This window comes from Nothobranchius furzeri, chromosome 9 (genome assembly GCF_043380555.1).
Source record: "Nothobranchius furzeri strain GRZ-AD chromosome 9, NfurGRZ-RIMD1, whole genome shotgun sequence".
Lineage (NCBI taxonomy): Eukaryota > Metazoa > Chordata > Actinopteri > Cyprinodontiformes > Nothobranchiidae > Nothobranchius > Nothobranchius furzeri.
In genome coordinates this window covers 31,316,483-31,341,405 of record NC_091749.1, presented here as the reverse complement: position 1 = coordinate 31,341,405, position 24,923 = coordinate 31,316,483, and the positions used below count along the sequence as shown (strand labels likewise).

At 43.2% G+C, this 24,923-nt stretch overlaps 1 protein-coding gene across 3 annotated transcripts in view; it reads left to right on the top strand.

The window, feature by feature from the left end:
* LOC107382045 (nuclear receptor ROR-alpha A) overlaps positions 1 to 24,923 on the top strand; it is a 199,313-nt gene that overhangs the window by 155,361 nt on the left and 19,029 nt on the right. Inside the window, exon 1 of one of the 3 annotated variants that reach the window (XM_015954019.3) lies at positions 6,200 to 6,534. The exons of the other annotated variants lie outside the window; for them this stretch is intronic. Coding sequence (XP_015809505.1) covers positions 6,507 to 6,534 — 28 coding nt within the window. The 5' untranslated portion in view covers positions 6,200 to 6,506. Of the gene's footprint in view, positions 1 to 6,199; positions 6,535 to 24,923 lie in introns of those variants that run through there. 3 annotated transcript variants of the gene reach the window in all.

Below are 24,923 nucleotides of genomic sequence, written 5' to 3'. Positions count from 1 at the left end.
TGTGTGTGTGTGTGTGTGTGTGTGATTATGAAGCAGGATAAAGTTTTTGCCGGGTATAAATACATTTAGCAGTGTTTGAGTATTTGGTAATCAGCTTCTGAATTGATTTGACTCTTAATCAGCTGCTGGGTTGTTTCTCACTGACTCTAAGCTGTAAGGAATTCATCAAGGGTCAAACATCCAAGCAGTAATTAAATTCATATCATGGCTATATGTTCCCTGAGTTAAGGGAATTATTTGCATAGATCTGCAAAACTATTGTGAACTTTGTGTAGAATCTGAAGGTGTTCAAGTGTCCTCCCAGTAAAGGCTTCCAGGAAAAGTTGAAAGTCCCACACGCTCCATAAAAAAACAGGATATCGATGAGACTGGGAAAAAAACACACCTCGGGGGATTTTTTTTTTATCATTGTTTCTCCATCTGTAGGACAAATGGGAGGATCCATCACTTTTATATTTTATCACAATTATTTTGCTGACTGAACTGGAGGCTACGAGTGTTGCTCACTTGAGGGAACTCCTAAACTTCAAGACTTTTTAGTTTAAAAAGTCCGATTACGAGCTTTATTATCCACCAAGTTCTCAAACTGCTTCACAATGAGGGTCAGGGACAAATGCATGTGTTTAAAACCAACATAAAATCATTTCATCCTTTTTACAGATTCTGATTGCAAAAACACAACACAACACGGCCGCTCCTGCAAACAAGATTATCAGGGCTTCACTTTTCACCTGGAAGGAGACGGAGACGTTTGGACTAGTTATCCATACGTGTCGAGGAAAACAAAAGTAAATGCAACACTGGAACAACGTTCAGCTGTAATGTTCAGTAACATAAATGTTGTTTTAGTATCGGACATTTCAGACGCAGACTAACATGCCAGCTATAACTAGTTGGGACTGAAATCCGGCCATAAGAATGGTTCACTTCTCTTCAAAAAAGACAGTTTTTCTGTTGTGTAGCTGTGACTCGGTGGCGGCCATCTTCACTCCAGACAGCCGACTCGTCTCCCCCATGTGGCTTTAAATATTTGAGCAGTAAGCTGCAGGTTTTAGGTCAGTGTGTCAGTGTGTGATCTGCTGTGACAGGCTGTAGCGAGGAGACCGTCTGAGCAGGGGGAGAAGAGATGATGGAGTAAAACAGACTACAGCAGCAGTAGCTCAGGTGGTAGAGCGGGTTGCCCCATGATCAGAGGGTCACGGGTTCGATTCCAGCTCCTGCCAGGGGTATCCTGCTGTTGTGTCCTTGGGCAAGACACTTCACCCAACTTGCCTGTGTTAGTGGTGGTCAGAGGGGCCGACGGCGCCAATGGCAGCCTCGCCTCTGTCAGACCTCCCCAGGGCGGCTGTGGCTACAAGTAGCTTACCATCACTAGCAGTGTGTGAATGTGTATCTCTCGTGTTACGTGACCACTGTTATGATGTAAGTTTGTTCCATTTAACTGTTTTCTTTGACCAGGGAAGGAGAGTGTCCTCGTAAGCAAAGAGCCTGTCGCCTTGACATTGAGAAACACCCGATCTTTTATATAGTATCTCTCAAGATAAAAAAATCACAAGGCGCTTCATAAAAACAAAAAATTCAAATATAAAAAAGATTTCAAAAATGATTACAAATATGTTTAAAATGAGAAAAAAATTGGTATTAAAAATGTAAGGAAAGGGAGAGAGGAAAATTCATAGGAAAGAGGGAAATCAGTGAATCCCGGGAAAGTCGGAATAGGTAGAGCAGAAAAAGAGGAGTTTGGTGATGAGGGTTACGCTAAGCCAGCTTGAACAGGTGAGTTTTCAGCTGCTTTTTGAAGGAGACCACTGAGTCTGCTGACCTCAGGCTCAGGGGGACAGACTTCCAGAGTCTGGGGGCCACACAGGGACCTTTTCTTGGAGCAAATGATCATTACATTCAAGGGAAGGCCAACTCTGAAGATATTCAAGCCCAAAAAATTCTGACCAATATTGCCAAAAAAGCATTTAACTTGAGTGAGGCCAATATAAATATAAAAAAATATACTCTGGCCCATAGACAGCTGTCAGTGGGGTGGCGGGATCTACGATTGTCTTTCAAAATATTTCTGTGCGCTTTTGGACATCAAACAACATAAAAAACTCACTGCTACGGATGCCAGTCAACGGGCCAGTCTGCCACACTCAGTTGAAGAATATACAAATACATCCTTTTTCTAAACAAAGGACTTAAGTACCTCTATCTGCTCTTGAATCAAAGAAAAGTCCAACTCTAAACAGTCCAAACCCATTTCAAACGAGCCATCTCCATCTTGGTTTCGCTCAGTTGCACTAACATCCCACCCACCAAACCGATTGAGCGCTGTGATTGGCCAGCCACCAGACTGGCCGGTGCTGCAGAGGTTCCTAAGCAGCGTGGTTAGACTGACATGCAGAGCAAAATCATTTTGCTTCTGTACCTGACGGTCTAGATTTCTAGGCTAGTAGTGATTGCCAGCAGAAGGTTCTAGTGTCTACAGTCCTGTTGCTGCAACATCACACACCATGATGCTCCTTGAGCTGATCCAGCACTCGGACATTTAGTGCTGCTGCTAAAAATAATCATATTTCTTCTGTGAAACGGTCATGATGACTAGTTTTTCAAATATTACATATTGTGTCATTCCAAACTACAATCAGTGTGTTTTAACTAATTTCAAAGGTTAAGTGTTATTCTGAGCTAGCTGAACTGGATCTTTTTGAGCAGCAAAGATAAACCTCGGGCTGACTAAAGCTTAATACATTCGAGAAATTCTGCATAAAAAATGAAATTATTAAGCAATAACAGTAACATCGTCTTATTTTCTGTCTTTCAGCATCATCACCAGGTGTGAAGAAGACACACTCCTGAGTTCATTTTTATTATAACATTTAAAATGAATGCATTTCATCTCTGATCATCAGGACGTTTAGTTATTTTTTATTTCAACTGATCTGAGTTCATTTATGGTTTCTCCACGAGATTCAGCAGAACTTGACAAGCACCTGAGATCTCCTATTTGTTTTGAGTCAAGTCTGTTCAGTCAGGACAACATTTAAAACATGCAAGACCCTCGGTTGTTGGTCCAGACACGCTGAAGCTCAACAAGCACTTAGGTCCAAATATATGGTAAATGGCATGTATTTGACATAGTGCCTTCTAGAGTCCTGGAACCCCCCAAAGCGCTATACAACACAGTCAGACATTCATCTATTCACACCCTGGTGGTGATGAGCTACGATGTAGCCACAGCTGCCCTGGGGCACACTGACAGAGGTGAGTCTACAGTACACAGGCACCGTTGGCCCCTGCAAGCCCCACCAGCAGGCAAGGGGGGTTAAGTGTCTTGCCCAAGGACACAATGACAGCGACAAACTGAGTGGGGCTCGAACTTGCAACCTTCTCATTAAGGGGCAAGCACTTGACTCCTGTGCTACAGTGGCATCATAGCTCCCTGTGGATCTCTGTCCAACTCGGCTAGATTAAACTATGTTGTTGTTTACAGGAAGCTATAATAGTTGTTCAATGTTAAAGAAAAGCTCATTAATGATTTTAGCTGATCTGGTTTCTCCATAAAAGTCCACATGTTTTAGGTAAAATCAATGTAAGCAGCAGGGTTTGATGCAACCGTTGCAAACTGTGTGTGACAAGTAAAACTAAGAGTTTTTTGTCTGCATAAAAACATTTGATGATCTGAGAGGAGTGTGTCGGATTCTTTAGACTTGTGCTGCTGGCTGCTCGACTGGTTTCTGCTGAAGCTGCGTCTCTGTGGTTTCTTGCTGCATCAGCCTATTATCTTCCTTTTGTCTTTCTTTTTTCCCTCCTGTTTATTTATTCTGTCTAAACTTCATGTGAACTACAGGGAACTAGAGGGAAGCGGTGCACATTATTTTACAGGTTGTGGCACCTATTAGTGCAATGGGAGATCACAGTTTTCCAACAGCTGGCAAAACATAAAATTGCCTTTTTATAAATGACAATCACAATTTTTGGGGGGAAATTGTTATGCATTTTTTAACTTTCTAGGATGTTTTTGGAGCCTCTCCATGTGTTTTTCTTAGAACTGAGTTGTCAGATTGTGTATTTCTTTTCTGTTGTTTTGCGTGACTTTACAGGTGCTGGCCAGTAAATTAGAATATCATCAAAAGGTTGAAAATATTTCAGTAATTCCATTCAAAACGTGAAACTTGTACATTATATTCATGCAATGCACACAGACCAATGTATTTCCGATGTTTATTACGTTTAATTTTGATATTTATAGGTGACAACCAATGAAAACATCAAATCTGGTATCTCAGAAAATTAGAATATTCTAAAGGCCAATGAAAAAATGTTTGTTTCTCTAATGTTGGCCAACTGAAAAGAATGAACATGAAAAGAATGTGCATGTATAGCACTCAATACTTAGTCGGGGCTCCTTTTGCCTCAATAACTGCAGTAATGCGGCGTGGCATGGACTCGATCAGTCTGTGGCACTGCTCAGGTGTTATGAGAGCCCAGGTTGCTCTGATAGTCGTCTTCAGCTCCTCTGCATTGTTGGGTCTAGCGTATTGCATCCTCCGCTTCACAATACCCCATAGATTTTCTATGGGGTTAAGGTCAGGCGAGTTTGCTGGCCAATCAAGGACAGGGATACCATGGTCCTTGAACCAGGTGCTGGTGGTTTTGGCACTGTGTGCAGGTGCCAAGTCCTGTTGAAAGGTGAAGTCTGCATCCCCATAAAGTTGGTCAGCAGCAGGAAGCATGAAGTGCTCTAAAACTTCCTGGTAGACGGCTGCATTGACCCTGGACCTCAGGAAACAGAGTGGGCCAACACCGGCAGATGACATGGCACCCCACACCATCACTGACGGTGGAAACTTTACACTGGACCTCATGCAACGTGGATTCTGTGCTTCTCCGCTCTTCCTCCAGACTCTGGGTCCTTGATTTCCAAAGGAAATGCAGAACTTGCTTTCATCAGAAAACATACCTTTGGACCACTCAGCATCAGTCCAGTCCTTTTTGTCCTTGGCCCAGGCGAGACGCTTCTTGCGCTGTTTCTTGTTCAAGAGTGGCTTGACACACGGAATGCGACACCTGAATCCCATGTCTTTCATGAGTCTCCTCGTGGTGGTTCTTGAAGCGCTGACTCCAGCTGCAGTCCACTCTTTGTGGATCTCCCCCACATTTTTGAATGGGTTTGTCGTCACAATTCTCTGCAGGGTGCGGTTATCCCTAGAGCTTGTACACTTTTTTCTACCACATTTTTTCCGTCCCTTCGCCTGTCTGTTAATGTGCTTGGACACAGAGCTCTGCGAACAGCCAGCTTCTTTAGCAATCACCTTTTGTGTCTTGCCCTCCTTGTGCAAGGTGTCAATGATTGTCTTTTGGACAGCTGTTAAGTCAGAAGTCTTCCCCAAGATTGTGGTGCCTTCAAAACAAGACTGAGGGACCTTTTAAAGGCCTTTGCAGGTGTTTTGAGTAAATCAGCTGATTAGAGTGGCAGCAGGTGTCTTCTATATTCAGCCTTTTCAGAATATTCTAATTTTTTGAGATACCAAATTTGGAGTTTTCATTAGTTGTCACTTATGAATATCAAATTTAAATGTAATGAACATTGGAAATACATTGGTCTGTGTGCATTGCATGAATATAATGTACAAGTTTCACGTTTTGAATGGAATTACTGAAATATTTTCAACCTTTTGATGATATTCTAATTTACTGGCCAGCACCTGTATTTCATTTTATGATTTCTGCTCACCCGGGTCTGCATCATGGAGGCAGTGGATCAGACTGCAAACCCCTCCAGCAATCTATACAGTTTCTCTGGTAGGACCCCAAGTTGTTCCCAATCCAGTCTCTAATCTCTCTAGCATGCTCTGGGTAGACCTGCGGTCTCCTTCCCCTGGACACCTCCCCGGGAAGATAAGCAGCTGAAAATGGATGGATAAATGGATTCTTGTAAAATGTGTATATTTTGTGAATATGTGTAAAAATAAATAGATAAATTGCCAGTCACACCTGTTCTGTTGTTAAGGCTTTGAGGTCCATTTTCTGATTGATCCAGCTCACAAGCCCAACAGCTGAATTAGAAAAAAGTAGCCCAATCAGATCACAGCTCATCAAAGCTGAGCCAATCAGAATACAGAGCTAACACAGCCTTGGAACGGTCCTAAATCAGTAATAAATAGTGTTTGCTTTATCCCATTTTCTTTGACTTTTGTTTTTTTGTACTAAGTCAACAAGTACAAAAACAAATGACAATGTAGCAAATCAGAACACAGTACTCAACACAGCTGAGCCAATCAGAATACAGAACACAGAGCTGCACAGTTGGGCCAATGAGCTCTGTGTTCTGATTGGCTTGTAGAGCTGTGGGTCTGGCTGCCGGAGGGCGGGGCCAGAGTGATGACGGTCTAGTCACATGGAGCTCATGCTGCTCAGAGCAGCCAGAAGATGACAGAACCAAGAGAGCTGCTGCAGATCACACACACACACACCGCTCTCTTTTCCTCTCTCCATGCATCTGGACTATAAATATGTATTTTGTCATTTCTGCCATGAAAGGTGAGTGAAAAGCTGCTCTTTTCCATCTTCCTGCTTGTGGTGTTCAGGAATTCTGTTAGAGATTAGTAGTTATTCTGAAGGATGCTTGACTGCGTCTCTTGTTGTTTTGAACCACTTCCTCTTTAAAAACACCACATGTCACCATCTCTGTCTAACGCAGAGCCCTGTTCCACGTGTGGGACGTGTGTGTGATTGTTGACAGTGAAAACACCAGACACTGCTATTTTGGGAGTCAGATGAATGTGACTTTAAAGGAGTGTGATGTGAGACGAGTGTGTTGGACGGATTGAGGATGTGAGACGTGAGTGTTCTGGAAGAGTTGAAGCTGTTGGGAAGAATGAAAAAGTGATATTTCATGCAGCAAATACCCTACTAATCCCCTGGGTTTGTTTACACTAAAGAGAAGAGTTTTTTATTTTTATTTCAGATCTCTTACTCTGATTTAACACTTGAGTTCAGACAGAATTATCTCAACAACTTCAGGTTCAACTCTTGTGTTTATTATAATGTTCAGAAGGAAAAAACATCAGGGTTAAGACTCTTTGTATGTTCTCCTGAGGAAGGCGAGGTGCAGATTGGAGGAGATGAGTACAAACATCTCCCTTTCTGTTATTCTGTTGGGCTTTGTGCATCTAGTAGTGCTGCCTTTGTCCTTTGTCTCCTGTTTTATTTTGTCCTCCATCTCATTTTTTTATTTGTGTGTGTGTGTGTGTGTGTGTGTGTGTGTGTGTGTGTGTGTGTGTGTGTGTGTGTGTGCGTGCGTGTGTGCGTGCGTGCGTGTGTGCGTGTGTGTGTGTGTGTGTGTGTTTTAGTCACTTTAAGTGTTTCATTTTGTCAACATTATTGATTGCAGTGTAAAATTCAGTCTTTGGTTCCATTAGTCTCTTTCCAGAATATTTCGCTTATCTGATGGCACCATCTAGTGGCTGAAAAGCGCATCACACAAAAAGTCTGTCGCTCTGTTTTTTAAGATGGCAACTTCACGTTTCTAGTTCATAAATGTGCTTCTGTAGCCGACAAATAGAGCTAAAACACGCTGTTTTACAAGTATTATTCTCTTGTCATGCTCTGTTCTCATATATTTATATTTTAGAGACTAACTTGTCCTTGAAATGTTCATCAACTCTGCGTCAGCCGAGGTATTCCTTAAATTTGAAGCATCTAAGCCGTAGTCTAACGCTATTGGTTAGCTCTGGTCTGCTCTCAGTTTCCTATTGCCCGGAGCTCTGCGGGGCAGGGGGCGTGCTTAGCAAAAAATAAATAAAAAGACATATTGCTTACATTATATCACAGTACATGATAAGTTAATCACTTTTACAGATTTCTGAAAAACCATACATAATTTCTGAAAGTAGAAAACTCCAGAAAGTTACTTGAATATGGAACAATTTAATAAAAAGCTGTATTTAAAAAAAAAATAATCCCTCCATGGAGCACTGTAGAGGTGTGCAGAATTAATGTACATCACTTCCTTTAAAAGCCATTTTTTCATTTAAAAATAATCAATCATTTATTTTGACGGGCACAACACTGGGTCTGTGTTTACATCTACCAGCCAATAGAGGGTGCCATTGCAGGTTGCCATTAGTCCACTTGGCACAGCGAGGCTGGCACTGTGGAAAATGGTGGACTCTGCAAGTCAAGCAGCTTCTTCTGAGCCCAGAAGATGTTCTAATGTTAAATACTGTTGTTAATATAAACTTATTAGTAGAAATTAGCCCTTATCCTGCGCAGTTCACCACTGGACCTTGTGTTAGCCTCCTGACAACTGGAAACTTTATTCTATTGTTGCAACTACAACCTCCACACACTAGATGTCGCTTTGGTGTTCGTGATCCATATGCAACCTTTAATGTTCTTGTCATTCATGTGGGGGTCTTGCTGTGTTTATTGTGTCTGTTGTTCTGTTGTCACCAATCAGAGACCAGTTTTTGTAAATATAATTCATTTAGTTTTCTTTTGAACTGTATACATTTTCATGTGGTCATTTACCTCTCGTCTTCTGTGTGTTTAATTATAAAATCAATCAGTTATCCATAATCTTAACTTAATCATTATTAATTTTTTGGTTCTTGTTTGTTTTTATAATATTTGGTCAGTTTTATTTTATATTTTTTTAATATTTAAATGTTTTGTCTCCTTTTGTTGATTCTTTGCCACTTCACAATCCTTCCCTTGGTTGTTTTCATTTGTTTTCAATCATTATGTTGAAATGTTAGGTTTCTTTTGCAAAGTTGTTTTTGTAGTTCTGATTAACAACAGGGGTTGCACAGTGGCACAGTGGTTAGAGCTGTTGCCTTGCAGCAAGAAGGTCCTGGGTTCGCTTCCTGGCCTGGGATCTTTCTGCATGGAGTTTGCGTGTTCTCCCTGTGCATGCGTGGGTTCTCTCCGGGTACTCCAGCTTCCTCCCACAGTCCAAAAACATGACTGTTAGGTTGATTGGTCTGTCCAAATTGTCCTTAGGTGTGTGTGAGTGTGTGTGTGTGTGATTGCTTGTCCTGTTTCTCTGTGTTTCCCTACGATGGGCTGGCTCTCTGTCCAGGGTGTACCTAGCCTGATTGTCCATTGACCGCTGGAGATAGGCACCAGTGACCACACGAGGACAAGCGGGTTCAGAAAATGGATGGATGGATGATTAACAACAGTGATTTTATTAGTTACTCAATAATTAATGATTAGAAATCCTATAATTGTGGGACACATCATCAGTAGTGGGCCCTTTGGCTGGCCTTGTTTTGTGCCTTTGAGCCAATCAGGTTTGTTGGTTTTACTTTAGAACTAAGCATTTTAGTAAACTTGTCCGTTTTCTCATTTATGTTTTCATCTGTTTTTAACGTTTTCAGAACCCTGCTGACTTTAAATGTTTTAATATCACTTTTTAAAGTTTCTTGTTGTTGGCAGCTCTTGTGTGGTGCCACCTGGTGGTGTGGTGGAGGTACTTCTCTATGTCAGCGATGTGGATGAAGGGCCTTTAATTGTCTTGAAACTGTCCTAAAACAGAAATAGTACCAATATGTGTATTTTAAAAACATTTTACTTGTCCCATTGTCCTTTCCTTTTGTTTTGTAATAAGTCAGGAAAAAAATAGGATAGAGCTTGTTAGCAGCAGCATGTTAGGCTGGACCCGTCACGTACAAACGTGTGTGAGAATGTGTGTGTTTCATTGCCACTTTGACCAGCTTCAGGAAGAAGCTGCAGTAGGCCTGTTGCCAGTTTGTTTTATCACAAATTACAACTGTCAGCAGATTATTTAACCGTCACTGGAAGGTGTGTGTGTGTGGGGGGGGGGGGGGGGCTAACCCTGAAACTGAAAACATTAACACCAATAAACCTCGGGGCACAGTTCTTTGTGTTGATAATATATAATCAGAATTCCCTGAATGTTTCTCCATTGCTCCAGGCTTTAGCATCTGTTCCGACATTAAACCAAGCTGCAATGACTTTATTTGATGTTGCTTTTTCATTTTTAATTCAGATATCACTAAAAGAGCATGTTGTGAATTTAAGAGTTAATTTACTGAAGTATTTGTCAAAAAACACGAGTTGATCACCAAAAGGATAAAACATCAGGTGGCGCACCATCGTGTCGGCTGAAGCGTTTCAGGAATTATCCTGTGCGGTGTATGAAACAGAAAAATCCCGGTGGTTGTTTCTCCTGCAAGAGATCATACACTTCAGACTCTGCTAAAGGTTTCCCATGAAACTAATGACTGAATTTTACAGGATTTATCTGAATCTCTTTATAGTCTAACACCAGCTGGAATTATTCACACCCCCGTGGAAACAAGAACAAGCTGTAGTCATCCAGGAATTATTTATGTCCTTGGTTGGCTTCTGTAAGAGCTTCATATGTGCTTGTTCCTTAAGCCTCTTTATTAATGAATCCAGTTTGCTTGTGGTTAATTCAAATGTTGCGTTTCGTCACTGTCCTCCATCTTTACTCTCCTCTCTTCTCAGCAGCTTTTGTTCCAGGAAACCTTCTCTGAGAACTCAGGAGACCAGTAAGGAGCAGAAACTAAAGACGAAGACGAAGCAGGAGTTTGTTTGATTTTATTCTTTGTCCCCAACAAACCTTGACATGTTTTTAAGGCTGAGCCTCCTCTGTACCCCCCCTCTTTGATCTGGCCTTTGTGAGGCATTATTATTTCTGCTCTGCTTCAGATAATTTATCCATCAGGGATTCGTTTTGCTTGAGCTTTAGCATTCCCGGAGTAAACAGCAGTGGCTGTGGTGAAGTTCTTCCAGCTCATTAGCTTTCACTTAGCTCCACTATCCTGCTAATTACACTATCTCCTGTGGTATCTGAGAGCAGCGTCCGTAGGGACAAGTCTGCAAAGTTTACGTGTTCATCTGCAGCTTTAATACCGGCGATGGGGCTGCGGTGCGACAACAGGGGCTCATCAGATCACATCACTGGCTGTACACAGGGGTCATCAAAGGTTTATGATGAGAAATGACTCAAAACCTTGGATCGGAGCTTTTCCTTTTATAAATGAAAGTGCTACACACTTGAATTTGCTTAAATTATATTGTAAAAAGTAGTTAATGTGTTGTTATCCTGATCACTGTTGTTAGGGTTAGGGAACTAAGACTGGTAAAGCGTAAAGTCTACGGGGTCTGACCAATCAGAAAAATGTTCTTACATTTGTTCATCCAAACCCCAGACATGGTTTGGGTTTTGTTCTGTGTTGAGCTTGGTGCTTGATGGTATGGACCTCCCCCACCTCCCGTCACATCACACACACAGGACAGGCTGCAGCCAAAATACCGACTTAATTCTGTGTGTTGAGTTGTGTCACCTCTCAGTGTGAGATGTCATGATTGGTGTGTGAGTGTGTGAACGTGTTACAGTGTGAGTTTGACTCCTCAAACATGCCTCTTCAGTCTGTTTGTACATCTTGTGGTTTTACCAATAAAAACAGCTAAAGTAGCTTTCAGCGGCTAACAAGAAGGATGCTAAAAAAAACGATGCTCTCAGGTTGCAGTTTTAAATTTTATAGAAACAAACATATAAACTACAAAATCATGGTTTGTTTAATTCTGAAAAATAATAAAAGAAACAGTAAAAATGAAGTAAAAGAAGAAAAATGGTGTTTCTTATATTTAAAATGAATTTGTCTTAAAACTTCATTCTTCCCTTAGTTCACCACATCTCCTCATCTGTTCTTATTTCTACTGACCATGAGACCAGATTAATAACCAAACGCAGCAGATCAGACTTTAACCCTCTGGAGGCAGGCATTGCAGATTTTCAACATTAAAACCTACCTTCCTGGTTACTCCACATACGTATTTCATGAGCATTTTTTAACTCAGAAGTACCCCTGAAGGACTTAGCTGTTCGTCCTTTTATCAAAACTTATTTTGAGCCTGAGAGGGTTAACCCTTTAACTCTTCTGAGTTAACAAATGCTCATGAAATACGTATGTGGAGTAACCAGGTAGGTTTTAACGTTGCAAATCTGCAACGCCTGCTTCCAGAGGGTTAAAGAAAGCTTAAGAAATGTGCAAAAATGTGACTTGCTGTTGGAGTCAATTCATTTGGAGCTGAATCAGAACCTCGTTCTGCTGGAAAGGCGACTTATCAAATCACCAACTGTGGTTGATGAACAAGCTGCTGCTTCATCTGGTGAACGGCTACAAAGATGCACCATGTGTGTCGCCATATGTATGCCGTTATTACATCCATGCAGAACCAGGAACTCTGAGTGAGGAGATTACAGGCGCAGGCCAGTTAGCAGCAGCACGCTGGGCCCTCCAGAAACTAGCATGTACAAAGAGATTGTGTGTGTGTGTGTGTGTGTGTGTGTGTGTGTGTGTGTGTGTGTGTGTGTGTGTGTGTGTGTGTGTGTGTGTGTGTGTGTGTGTGTGTGTGTGTGTGTGTGTGTGTGTGTGGTTAGACTGTGTAAAAGGCAGAAGGGGAAAAGGTAAATGGAGTCAAAAAGATTCCAACAGTTTATGAATATTTGACGTGTTTAGTTTTAAGAGTAAATTTAATTTTCCAATAATCCTGAATTCATCATAAACTTGATTTATTAGTAAACAAATCCTAAATCAGCTATTTTTTTCTAAAATCAACAATGAAACAAAAGTTTCATAGTGGTTGAATTTACAAACCTTTAGACCAAAATCTGGTTGAACTGGTAATTTGTTGCTCAAACAGCAGCTGTTGTTGTTAGGTCAGTCCAGAAAGCTTCTGACAGGATTAGCATTAAATCTGTCAGATTAACTCTGTAATGTAAAACGAGCAGCTGTAATGTAGAGGTGGGAAAAATGATCGATTCTAAGATGCATCGCGATTCAGCCGTGCATGATTCCGCATCGATGCAGCAACATGACGTAATGAGATTATCTCCCTATGTCTATGTCGGGGGTCGGCAATCCGCGGCTCTGGAGCCGCATGCGGCTCTTCCATCCATCTGATGCGGCTCTCTGTGCTTGTAAAATAATGACTCTACATTTAAATAAAATGCTTTATATTTTACTGCATTAATTTTACATCTGTATGCCAATTCTAAATGTAAAGATTGTCTGCGTAAACCTGAACAGGTCCAACCCGGTCTTACTGTGAGACCGGGTTGACGCGTCACGCTTGTACGTAATCATATCGGCGCATTCTGAGCTGAAGAGGATGTGAGATTCTGGGATTCTCCTCAGACGGCTCCTGGATGTGTCGCCACATTGGAGACAGGAACAAGCGCTATTCAGCCAAAGTTTCATAATCAGGGAACATTTTCTAAGTGACAAGTCTCGCTTCAATCCGAGGAATCTTCCTGCATGCGCTCTGGTTCTGCGTCGTGCTCCAAGCCCCTCTCCACATCTTCAGCTCACTGTGCACCGTACGTACGCGCTGACAGCGAGTCGCGCTGAGCTCCGTGTCCAGCTCAGATGTTCAGATGAGAATCTTTTCTTAAGTGATTTAGCTACATCTGCGATGTGCGAAATGAATAAAGTGTCAGTTCGTCTGCATGTGTCGGGGTAATTCTTTCTGTTCTTTCTCCGTCAAAATAAATAGTCAAATACGGGAACTGTCCGGTCAACACAACACAAGCCCTGCTTTTAACTGTTCTGTTGTGAAAATTGTTGCAAAGAGATATAATTTAACTTGATTAACACCAGAGCCAGGCGCACTGCACCGTTATCTCCGTCACTGTAAATGAGGGAAAAACAAAATAATCGGATCCTTTTTTGACCTTCCCCACCTACAAAGTTTAATTACAACAATCAAACCTGACAGAGCCTGGATTTGTATTCTGAACAGTCTAAACATGTTTTAAAAAGAAACGTATGACAAAAGTGGCACCTGCTCAGTAAAACCACCAACAGGGTGAACAATATCAAAATATTGTAGGCAGAGACGGGCTACAACTTCTGGATCCACTTTATATAAATCGTTTTATTGATTATCTTCTTATGAAAGATAACTTTGACGTACACGAGCGACCGACCGGCACCGGCTGCTGTCTGAGGGTAGGCCCCGCCCACAACGCCGCGGCTGCTGCGGTGTTTTCTTTACTGTGGGAAACGGGTAATAATGGCTCTTTGATGGGAACAGGTTGCCGACCCCTGGATGTCTATGCGAGGACAATAAAATTTTGAGGTATTACTTCTGGGGGCAGAGTTGCAATGATATGCACACTGCGTTGTCCTAGAAGCAATTGGACAGGGATACAGGGCCAACATTACCAGTAATCAAAGATGTACCCGTTACTTTTAAATTGGATGTCTGGGATAATTTCTGTTTTGGGATCCTGGATGTGAAAGAATCACTTAACACAGTATTTGTTTACTATTTTTAAGTTCAGTAATATTCTATCTTAAAGCTGCTCTACCGAAAACATTATTTCTTATATTATTTAAGTAATTATAGGCAGCACACTTTAAACATTATTGCTCACTATAGTGAATAGATGAATGTTCTGTTTTTCAGGGATTTCGAAATCAAAAAGAAATTGAAAACTATTCTACTGCTTTTATTAAGTAATGAAAATGTTTGTGTGAAGAATCGTGATGCATTTCAGACTCAAATCGAATCGTTAGGCAGATAATCGGAATTGGATCGAATTGTGAGGCAGGTAGAGATGCACACCACTACTGTGATGTTTTTGAGATTGTCAAAAAATCTTTTTAGTGACTCCATTCTGACTAGCTGTTAGCTCGTCAGTCAGGTTTTTTTCTCAAGTGGATCCAATATCGTGATTTGGCGATTTTCCTTTGAACTTTGTAATTTGTAACAAAATGGTCAAAATGTATTTTTACATTATTCTTAGGATATTAACAACTGCATTTACATCTTAGTTCTGTGTGTGGTTCCCTGTCTAATGGGCTCGACACACGGGAGGCGACAAACGACCGCGATCAGCGAAATTTGTCGCTGTCGCTTTTATTACCTGTCACACGGGAGGTGATCCGCGGCAGCGGCCAGCGGCAAAGTCGTCTACGTGTTCTGTTCCATGGCGAAATCGAAACTTCCGTTGTTTTGTTTGGATGTGTCAGGTTGGAGGGAATTAAGGTTATTTAAGAGGTTCAGAGTTAATAAAGCGGTAGATATGATGTTTCACAAGGTGCTGCTAGAGTTATGTGAAATCTTACTTCTGATTTTACTTTATAAACATAATAATAATCAACTTCTCCTCCATGTTTGCTCGGAGAAGTGCGGAGCATCCTGTCCGCTCATTGGTCAGTGAATGAAACGTCCGTTGATTGGTCCTCGCCCGAGCGACAGCGATGAAAAGTTGAAAATGTTTCAACTTTCTGGGATCGCGTCGCTGGGTCGCACGTGCACGACACGTGCACAAGTGCAAACTTTCACACGCACGTTTTTTGCGTTTCGCTTGGTAGGAGGGAGACCCGCGATTATCGCTTTGTCGCGCATGTCTCATTGAAAATGAATGGAGGAGAGGCGATGTCGCCTCCCGTGTGTCGAGCCCATAAGAGTCATAATGGTCTGTTGCTGATGAAGGTTACATTTTAGCTCACAATCTTCACCTAAAAGTATTTTTTGTTTTGTTTTTATTTTTATTCCTTCTAATACAAACTTTAGTTAAAAAAAAGTTATTTTGATGAGGAACAAACTGTCTAGGGAAAAAAAACTGTCCAAATGAGATTTTTACACATTTGATTTGATTTTCTCAGATAATTTATTTACTTTGATTGTTATTTTCTACTCATCCATTAGAGAGTACAACAAACCACCCTTCGTCAAGCTTTTTGACAGCTCTATTGTTCTTTGACCTTCATGACCCCCCCCCCCCCACACACACACACACACACACCCTTTCGTCAGACTTGACAGCTCTGTTGTTTTATGACCTTTAGTGACCTCCCCGATATCCCCTTATATCAAATTTGACAGTTTTATTGTTTCATGACCCCCCCCCCCCCTCCTCACGCCCCCTTTATGTCAAAATAGATTGATGAGGTACATTTGAATGTATCAATTGGTTTTATACAAACCACCTTATGTCAAAGTTGATGTGTCACCCCCTAGAGCTTTTGTGTCAACCAAGTCCGTTCCCACATGACGTAACATCCCTCCCTCCCTCCAAACATGGTCAGCTCTTTAAAAGGTATTAATCAGTTTCAGCATGTGGAGTCAGTTCTCAGTGAATTTGTCAGTTCACACACACACACACACACACACACACACACACACACACACACACACACGCACACGCACACACACACACACACACACACACACACACACACACACACACACACACACACAGGACTCCTTTCATCTGGCCACCATCCTCTCCTCCCCTCTGCCACAGCAGAAGAGAGCTGCTTTCAAGAGCAAGTAACGTCTACATTAACTTTTTTTTGCTGATGAACTGTATAAATGAGTGTCTAATAGTGTTTTAAATGTGTGCATTCTTTATTTTAGCATTTTGGTGCATTTTCTTTAAAAATAAAAAAATCTGCCTAAATACCACAGTATAGCGCCACCTTCAGCTTAAAACAGAGTTTGAGCCTGTTTTAATACACTTTAGCCAATGGCTAAAGAGAACGATACTACGTAAACCAGTAGAGTACTACGTAGCAGCTCTGTGTCAAAGTTATAATGCATCGAGAGTCTCGGCCACGCCTTGTGGCGAGTTGGGAGTTGGATTTGCAAGCGAGTGTAGGACGGTTAGTGGTAGTTCAGCATTAGCATATAGCATTAGCATATCCTAATCTTTAGCATAGCTTTTAGTGTTATACATACTTATTTAGTGTTAGCTTGGCTGTTGGATATTGTAGTTTAGTCAGTGTTTAGCTGTTAGTGTTATTAGGAAAGTAGTTCGGGTTTAGTGCTCCATATCGTGTTACTATGGTGAGAAGGTGTAGTGTAGTGGGTTGCGGTGGCTCTGTGGGGTTGCACTCCTTTCCGCTGGACTTAGAAATTAGGCGCCAGTGATTGCACACAATCGGCGTGCATTGTGAGAAAATTGTGTTTATAGGATAAATAATCAGAGCAGTGGCCGCTCCATCATCCAGAGGAGTCCCATCATCGTTTGCGATTTTCACACGTAAAAACAGTAGTGTGTTGTTTAAATCTAAATATTTTTCGACATCCCCTGGGACAAAAATTCTACCGGTCCGTTATCCGTCAGAGCGATACAGGTAAAATCTCGCTGTAGATCTCATCTTCTTTAGGGCTGCATGGTGGCGAAGTTGTTGGCACTGTTGCCTCGCAGCACGAAGGTTGCAGGTTCGAAACTCAGCTGCGGCTTTTCTGAGTGGAGTTGCGTGTTCTCCCCATGCATGCGTGGGTTTCCTCCGGGTAATCCGGTTTCCCCCACAGATCACAACATGCCCTATAGGTTATAAATTGTAAGTCGCTTTGGATAAAAGTGTCTGCCAAAGAAATAAACATAAACATCTTCGATAAACAGTTGCGTCATGGGCACGGTAAAGAGGTCCAATTCGCTCAGTGTGCATTCTGATGATTTACTGTGAAGCAACGACATGATTAGAAAATGTCAGAGCCTTGCAGATAGTTCTTCCTCTTTTGCTTGCGTTTTGTGACTGCGGCTTTAATTTGCCGGTTGTTCCGTGAAGTAGATCCCTTTTCACGCCTACCGGGGTCTCTTCTGGACCTATCTTGACAGAACCATGAGGCCTGACCCCTCTTGGGCATTAGGCTCTGTGAGTTTGCTGATGGCTCGTGCCAACACGTCTGACGCGATCCCGGTCGCGGCCTTTTTGAGATGCGGTTTCACCAAAGCAAGTCCTTTTTTAACAAAAGGTGATATAAATCTGAAGAGTCTTGAAAATATCGAACCAAAACCGCGGCTGTATAAATAAGGAACCCCGCTAAAACCCGGGAGACCCTGACCGGCCTGTGTTAAGTAATAATTAATAAATTGGTTGGGGTCATTTCTCTGCAGGTGATAAATAATTTTTCGTTTGCACAATGTATGCCGCACTGAGTAAAAGAGCGTAACTGACCCTCTCACCCTGCTTCACACACGTTATATTGCAACATTTCTGATAGGAGTGAGTGTGCCTGAAATGAAGCCTCACTGTGGTTTTTCCGTAAAAGAAGTGAATTGGTTCATTCTGATCAGATTTGATTTCAATATGAATGTTTTCTATATGGTTCATAGAGATGGAAGTGTAATCCACAGGGTTAAACACGTGGGTAATTGTTTCCCCAAAATAGCCTTCAACTTTCATTCTATGTAATTACGGTGCATACACATCCCCCACCAGCTGCTCGGTCACTATGTCTGAATAACAATAAAACTGATATAGACCACCGTTTAAATCGGGGGGGGTGAGGTACTGATTTGACCGGTTTATTGATGGATGACGATTCAGGTGTCAGCCACTCCTCCACAATAAAACCTAGCATATACGCCAAAGGTGCTGCAAACCTAAATTCTATTTCACCAGCAATCTGATATTCGAGAGTGGGGTCGGGACCTCTGAAAATAAAGTAGAAATCAGGGTTAATCTTTCTCATAGCAGTCTCACACTCGTTCTTAAGTTGTTGCAAATTTTTTTAATATCCAGGGCTAATTGGAGCTCTGTTGATTTTCTGAGGTTCGCTCATTCTTCGCCATTCGAAAAAAGCACGCCCGTACGGTAAATTAAACCACGAGTGGGTATAGGTGATTTCTGTTAGCCCTACTTGCCAACAGCCATTCAGATTGATATGACACGCAAGATCGATTCTGTAACTGGAAATTGTATCATTTTTAAATACTGGCGTTACAGGGCAATGTGATATAAAAACCCTCCTCCTGTCTTGGCTCCATATTTTTTTATTTATTGTCTCTCTTTTTTAAACGTCGTGGAGACCTGAAGAGTTAATCCAACTGCCAATTGTCGCTGTCCTCGTAATGTCCTGCGTTTTAAAACTTTTTCATCTGGGAAGGTTCTCTCGGTCGATAGGTTTACTTTCTGCAACTCGGCTTCATAAAATGACCCTTCAATTTTTTCCCCGTCAAAATCTTTGAGTTAATAAACCGATGGCAAGCGATGAAGACACTCATCCACTGTGAACAGTTCGTGTGGAAAATTCGGTTAATACTTTTTATCAAAAACACCTCTGAGTTTGGAAATTCTCACAATATCTCCCCTTTTAAACTTCCTTTTCTTTTCAGGCTTCAGTGAGGTGGCTCCGTAAAGGTTGCGAAACACCTGCCTTTGATTTTCCATGTTTACTTCAGCGGGGGGCATTTTTGATCCACAATGCTGGCCTTTACGCTGCTGGCTGTGGCAAAGTGCACAATGCCATGTTTCTTCATGAGGGCTTCAAATTTCTTATTAAAAATGTCTTTACCAGCATCCGTCTGCAGTTTTTTTGGCGTTCCACACACTTTCAAAACCGAAGTAAAAGCCTCTGTAACATATTTCCCCGATTTGTTTTTCAGGACTCGCACATAGGCTTTCTTTGAAAATACATCTATGATGGTTAATAGGTAATTAAAACCGTCATTTGATTTTGACAAGGCCTGCATGTCGCATAAGTCAGCTTGAAACCGTTTTAGAGACCCTGTGACAAAAAACGTATTTCTCGGAAAACAAACTCTTGCTGGTTTGTGAAGTGTGTAAGCATCCTGTTCTGAAAGAAAATCGTGAGCGTTATCCAATGAAACTTTCTCCCCAAACTCTCGTTGTAAACCTTTCTACACCACTGTAACTACCCGGATGTTTTGGTGAAAAATAAACATTTTTCATTACCTCATCCATCTCTGATGGGTGCTTTAAAAATGATGCAATTTCATTCTCATCATTATTAAAAGAAAGGAATTGAGGTACTACAAGGCGACATCAAGCAGCGAATTACAACACTGAGAAGAGCAGAATGTCTTAGGAAACTACATAAGAAGAAATAACGAACAAGGACTGCCTTTCGCAGAGATCCCTACAAATTCGTCAAAGGCCTCTTTGTCAAGGAGAAAAACGGGAGCCTAAAAACACCTATTAAGGAACTTGAGGAGTACATGAGGAAGACCTACTCCGACAATCAAAGGTATGTGCCAGCCAGTATTCCGGAAGATATGCCGCCAATTCAACCACCCAAGCACCAGCTGGAAACAAGGCCTCCTACATGGAGCGAGGTGGAGTGGACAGTAAAGCAGGCAAGAACAGCCTCAGCCCCTGGGCCAAATGGAGTTCCATATAGGCTCTATAAGAATGCACCGGGCGTCCTAAAGTACCTCTGGAAGCTTATGATGGTAGCATGGGAGAAAGGAATTATACCAAAGGCATGGCGGTGGGCCGGAGGGATCCTGATCCCCAAAGAGAAGAATTCTTCAACCATCGAGCAGTTCCGCCAGATCAGTCTCCTGAATGTGGAAGGAAAGATATTCTTCAGTGTTGTAGCCCAGAGGCTATCAGTTTACTTGCAGAAGAACAACTTTGTTGACGCCACAGTGCAGAAGGCAGGAATAAGTGGGTTTGCTGGATGCCTGGAACACACAAATGTCATTTGGCACCAGATACAAACAGCCAAGAAGGAGAAGAAAGACCTGCACGTGGTTTTTCTAGACCTAGCTAATGCCTTTGGGTCAGTGCCACATGAGATTTTGTGGACGGCGTTCAATTACTTTCAAGTCCCAGAGGAAATCACAAGGCTGGTCAAAGCCTATTTTCAGGACCTTCAATTCTGCGTGACAGCACAGACTAAAACAACTGCCTGGCAGCACCTCGAGATAGGCATAATGGCGGGCTGCACCATCTCTCCACTGACGTTTACAATGGCCATGGAGATCATCATACGAGCATCCAGATGGGTGGTTGGAGAAGAACGATTGAAGAGCGGGTTGCGTAGTCCTCTAATCAGGCCGTACATGGACAACATGACAACAATAACAACAACAAAGGCATGCACCAAGTGCTTGTTGGATAAACTCCAGGAAAATATCAAATGGGCATGAATGGAGTTTAAACCAAGCAAATCCTGCAGTATCTCCATTATCAAAGGCAAGCTGACCAATGTGAGGTTCCAAGTCAACAATGAGCCAATACCAACCGTGCTGGAGAAGCCTATTAAAAGCCTTGGACGATGGTATAATGCTGAACTCAAAGACTCAAAGCAGATAGAACAACTCAAACAGGATACAATCAGTGACCTGAAGAAGATCAACAACACAGCTCTCCCTGGGAAACTAAAACTATGGTGCTTTGAGTTTGGGCTACTGCCACGCCTCATGTGGCCAATCTCTATCTATGAGGTCACACTATCCCATGCCAATCGGCTGCAGAGGCTAGTGAATGCACAGGTGAGGAAGTGGCTTGGATTGCTGAGATGCCTTACCAGCATTGGCCTATATGGTAACAGAGCCCTCTCCCTGCCAATATCAAGCCTGGTGGAGGAGTACAAGTGTGCCAAGACAAGGCTGGGAATGTCCCTCACAGATTCTCGGGATCCAGTCGTCAGAGGTGCTGCCCCAACCCTAGCAACGGGGAGGAAATGGAAGCCATTGACAGCAGTTGCGGAGGCAAAGGCTGCTCTCTGACACCAAGACCTAGTGGGCCATGTACAGCATGGCAGAAGTGGCCTTGGAATGGAAGCAGCAAAACCCAAATGGCAAAAAGCAACTCCAATCGAACGACGGCACATGGTGGTGGAGGAGGTACACCACCAGGAGGAAACAGCCAGATGTGCAAAGGCTGTCTCCCAAGCCCAGCAAGGCTGCTGGATGAAGTGGGAAAGCACAGAGAGGAGGAAAATCACCTGGAACGAGATGTGGAGTATGGAGGCAAATAGACTAAGTTTTATCATTAGAGCCACATACGATGTCCTGCCCACCCCAACCAACCTACACCTGTGGTATGGAGATGATCCACATCTTGGTGGGTTGCAAGATCAGCCTAACTCAAGGGAGATATACCTGGCGCCACAACCAAGTACTGAAGTGCTTGGCTGCCAAACTTGAGGAAAAGAGGGTAACCATCAACGCTATGCCTACCAATGGGCAGATTGCCGTCCCACGGAAAATCTTCATGCGGGAAGGGGAGAAGCAGCGGACAAAGCCACCTAGTACCGACCCTGGTGCATTGGATGGGGCCCGAGACTGGGATTTGCGTGTAGACCTCAAACAGAGGTTCACCTTTCCACCCGTAATTGCTGCAACCAACCTGCACCCAGACCTTGTCCCTTGGTCAAGGTCCTGCCGGCGTGTCTTCATTGTCGAACTGACAGTCCCTTGGGAGGATGCCGTTGACGAAGCATTCGAACAGAAGTGGCTGCGGTATGCAAGCCTAGCAGCTGAAGCAGAGGGGAGGGGTTGGAACGTGAAGGTGTGGCCAGTGGAAATGGGATGCAGAGGTTTTGTAGCCAGTTCCATAATAAGGCTTTTGAAGGAAGTAGGGATCAGAGGCCAGGCCCAACAGAGGGCAATCAAAGAGCTCGCCACTGCAGCGGAACAGAGCAGTCACTGGCTGTGGCTTAAACGAAGGGATGCTATTTGGGTTGCCAAATGATGACGTGGTGCTTCTGAGTGACACACACCCGGGTCTGCTCAACCAGGGGTGGGCCAACCCGGGCAGAGGGTGTATTGTGATAAGTGGCCGAAACACCCAATGAGGTCGGGGCACACAACTGAAGATGTGTCACGCCACTTTCACCACGAAATCTATGGTAAAGCGCACTCCACCAAGTTCTCAACTATTGTGCTGAAAGGGATCTGTAACAACTAGTCCTTGGAAAATTCTATTCTTCTTCTTTTTATTTCAGAAATTGTACATAATGTGACAATAAAGCTAAACAGACTGTAAAAAACAGCCATGCATTCTAGTCAGATATTATGAATGAAATCTATTCACACTGGAAAAAACAGCCTTGAGGCATAGTCAAATATAATGAATAAAATCTAATTGCACTGTAAAAAAAATGTGCGGTCTAATAAAATATGATGAATAACCAGTGTTTAACTACTAGAAATGTTTGTAATAAAAACCAAGTTGCAGAAGAGACAGGGTGCCCCCCACAGTTCACTCCACCACCACCGCAGTCAGTGCATCCAGGTCAGCTTCGGTCAGGCGATCGTACACAGGAAAAATGTCTTTGTGAATGGGCATCACATTTCTGAATCCGTGCAGCTGCAGCACAGCCATGGTGAACAGGATTTCAGCGTCCAGCTGGAAGCCATGCAGACTGAGAAAAATTTGAAGAGCCAGAATCAGCTTAGGTGTTAAAACCCTGCGATTAATGGCCATGAAGTGAAAATCGTAAAATAATTCATTTTCAGCTACGTAAAGACATTCCTGTTGCCGCTGACTGGGGTGATCGATCTTGCATCCGTGGCAGATTGTAGGTAAGAGAGCTTTGATCGCCATGTTGACCAAGTGAAGAAGCCCCATCTTCACTCGATCCACCGTGTCTTCTGAAAACACCCAGTCAGGCAGGCGTAGAGGCTCCTCACCGGTGCTCTGGATGTCGAGGGTCTGCTGCTGCTGCTGCTGCTGCGGTTGTTTCTGCTGTTGCACACCGTCCTCCCGAGCAGGTTGAGGCGAAACCGGTGGCGGATCAGGGATTGATGTCTCTGAAGGATGCTGAGTATCAGGACTTGCAGGAGTCTCATCGATCCAGGGTCTGAATGATGCTTTAGCAGAAACTGTCTCCGGAACCTCCATGATCGTGGGAAGCTGAGGGAAGTCATCATTCGGAAAGCATGATGGTGGTGGTGGCGACGTGGGACGCGGACTGCTTTTGTATTTCGGAGGTGATGAAGCGGCTAGCACCCAGCTCGGTTGCGGGGAAAAGCTGTCCAGGATCCATAGTTCATCAAGGGTCGACTGAGTGTAGAAACCCATCGTGCTGATGCGGAAGATTGTTGGGGATGAAATGGTTTCTAGCTGGTAGCTCTTTATAAGTATTGATGAGGGGCGTGGTTTGATGATGATGATGCGTTCGTCGCTCCTCCTCCTCCTCCTCCTCCTCCACATCCTCCTTCTCCTCCTCCTCCTACTCCTCCTTCTCCTCCTCCTCCTCCTCCTGAGGCGGGGCTTAGAATTCCAGCTTTTTCCGCACTGTCAGAATGTCTTTCCAGCAGCGGCTGGAACGAAAAAGTGAAGTGATATGATCCGCCACTTCATCTATTTTCTCACACCAGGCCTTGAAAAGAACAACCTGTAAAAGGCGGTAAATACCGCATTCAGCATGCACCTTTTCCAGCACAAAAAATAGTTCCAATCCTCTCTCCTGGACCGAGGCCTTGAAAATCCACTGCCCGTCCGCATCCTCCAACCCCTCCCATGAAGCACTGAAAGCTATCATGACGTTCTGGATTTCATTCAGCGATGGAAGAGCTCGCAGCCTGTTGCGTTTTACAGCCGGACGAGGTCTCTCACGATCATCTTTGTACACTCTGTGTGGAATTGCAAGGCGAAGCACTGCCCAGTTGTTGTAGGATGAACCGATGAATGTGATAAGTATGGCTTGAGAGGTTCGTCCTCAGCCACATTATGGATTAGACCTAGCTCATTAGTGTCATAGCTGAACCGGTACCCAAAACTACCGGTATAGCCATAAGGTTCCCGCAGCCAGATTTGCTCCAAGCACTGTTTACCGCCAAAAGGAGGAAGCTGAACTCTAAACATGTAGAATGTAGATTTGCATGTAGATTTGAGGGGAGCACCACCACCCTCAGGCAGCTGATGGATCGCTATGGATTTTACACAGAGCAAGGTCTGTGATAGCGGCGACGTCTCAACGCTCTCCTCCTTCGCCTCCTTCTCCTCTCGGGTAGATATTGAAGCATCGGTTGTAGACACTTCATCCATCTCCTCTTGCTTCACTATTTTCTTAGAGGTATTTCTGCGGCCTTTCACCATTCTGATACGTTCTCAGTCGGTCCGCTGAAATGACTCTGAGCTTTTAAAGAGCTGACCATGGTTGGAGGGAGGGAGGGATGAGGGGTGTTACATCATGCGGGAACGGACTGGGTT